The sequence below is a fragment of the Halyomorpha halys genome, unplaced genomic scaffold, assembly GCF_000696795.3.
Source record: "Halyomorpha halys isolate HHAL.00 unplaced genomic scaffold, Hhal_1.1 Scaffold228.1, whole genome shotgun sequence".
Lineage (NCBI taxonomy): Eukaryota > Metazoa > Arthropoda > Insecta > Hemiptera > Pentatomidae > Halyomorpha > Halyomorpha halys.
In genome coordinates this window covers 524,645-526,261 of record NW_027107268.1, presented here as the reverse complement: position 1 = coordinate 526,261, position 1,617 = coordinate 524,645, and the positions used below count along the sequence as shown (strand labels likewise).

Here is a 1,617-nt window from a genome sequence, read left to right as displayed (position 1 = left end):
ATTTTAACTAAGATCAAATTTACTGAATTTATTGTATAATACACAGTTGTAAATTTCAATAAAGATATTTTTAAAAAATCTTTAATGGCAAAAAATTAATATGAAGAACTTGATAATGGGTAAAAGAGCCCGAAACGTTGTTCATGTGTAAAAAAGGAATAGCGAAGTGAAAAAAGGCTGACAGCTAGTTTCCTGAAAGTAGATATTCTTTTTTACCACCTCTAAAAACCCTTAATAGGAATTTTCGAAAAAATCGGAAAATAAATTTTGGCCTTACATTACTGGGCCATTGATCACATTACTCGGCGTAGACTGAAAAGGAGTTGGATGAGGGAGCTCCTAGTCTGATGAAATACTTTACCTGAAGGTACTGCCTCCCTCATGCCAACCCGTACCAGGTCCAGGATATCGTAGCTCATCTGCTAATTGTAATTACTTTTTTATTACAGGTACAAATAAAAGAAATTGTGAATAGGTCAATGAAAAAGTCTCAGTAACTGTTCGAATGAGATGTTTTACCACAATTTGGCAGGTTAAGGTAGACTTTTAGATTCACCGTTCGGTTTGATACTGTAGGCTTATTAGTCTTTGGTTATTGTAGGCTTAGGTTATTATAGCCTTTAATTACCTTCCGACTGCTACAGCCCCCAAACCCAAGGCGGCCCCACCGGCGACCAGGCCAAGGGCAGGGATGAGGACTCCACTGGAAGATGCTACCCCCAACTTCTCGCTCAGGTGCCTCGTTCCGGGTACAAAACCCAGGTTCTCAGATATCTTGTGAGTCGCCTCTACCAATGGTTCCACCACGGGTCTCGCCAGATTAGACATTGTTTCGTAGCCATATTCCATCTGCTCTTTCACCTAAACATAGATTACTTTAAAAAATGAACATAAGTTGCGCAGAAATTAGGTTCAATACAGAAATATATTTTAGGTGAAACTTTTTTTACTCAAAATAAAGAAATAATAAAAATGAACATACTGTCGCAAATTATGAATAGGCATCAAACCAAAACTTAAAAAAATACATTTCTTTGGCAGTAAATATGAAATAAAACTGTGAGCTGTAGAACTTAACTGTTTTTTCATATTTTCTTTGGTATGCCTCATATATACATCTTTTATCTTGAACTATGTAAGTGCATTTAACTTTTTTTAAAAATTGTATAACTTTACTATTCATCTTTTATCTTTATATATTTTATCTCAGTTATTATATTATATTTAGTTCATACTTCCACCTTATACTTACTTTTATTAATTTATATTAATCATTATTATATGTTAATCATTAATGCTTTTATTATATGCATTGACAACACCTTTGTACCTCAATTAAATTTTTTATATTTTATTTTCTTCCCTATATTATAATTATTGCATCCAACTCTTAATTTTATTTCATTGTATTTTATTTATATATATTTTTATGTAATTTCTCCCCCTAATTAAGTATATTATCTTTTTATGTCTTCCTATATTTTAAATTTCTTACCGTTATCTCCACTTTTACATTATAAAATTAAGATCCAGAATGTATATAAGCCTGTTAAGGTCGAATTTGGACGGAGTTAAGGCAACAGTTAATTGTTTAAAATGAATATTTGACATATTGCA

The 1,617-nt window shown here is 31.9% G+C and overlaps 1 protein-coding gene across 1 annotated transcript in view; it reads right to left on the bottom strand.

Annotated features, from left to right (window-relative positions):
• Positions 1 to 628: 628 nt before the first annotated feature.
• LOC106679882 (uncharacterized) overlaps positions 629 to 1,617 on the bottom strand; it is a gene marked incomplete at its 3' end in the record, with an annotated part of 91,387 nt that continues 90,398 nt past the window's right edge. Inside the window, 1 exon segment of the mRNA XM_067045558.1 lies at positions 629 to 861. Within this exon segment, the coding sequence (XP_066901659.1) occupies positions 629 to 861 (233 nt within the window).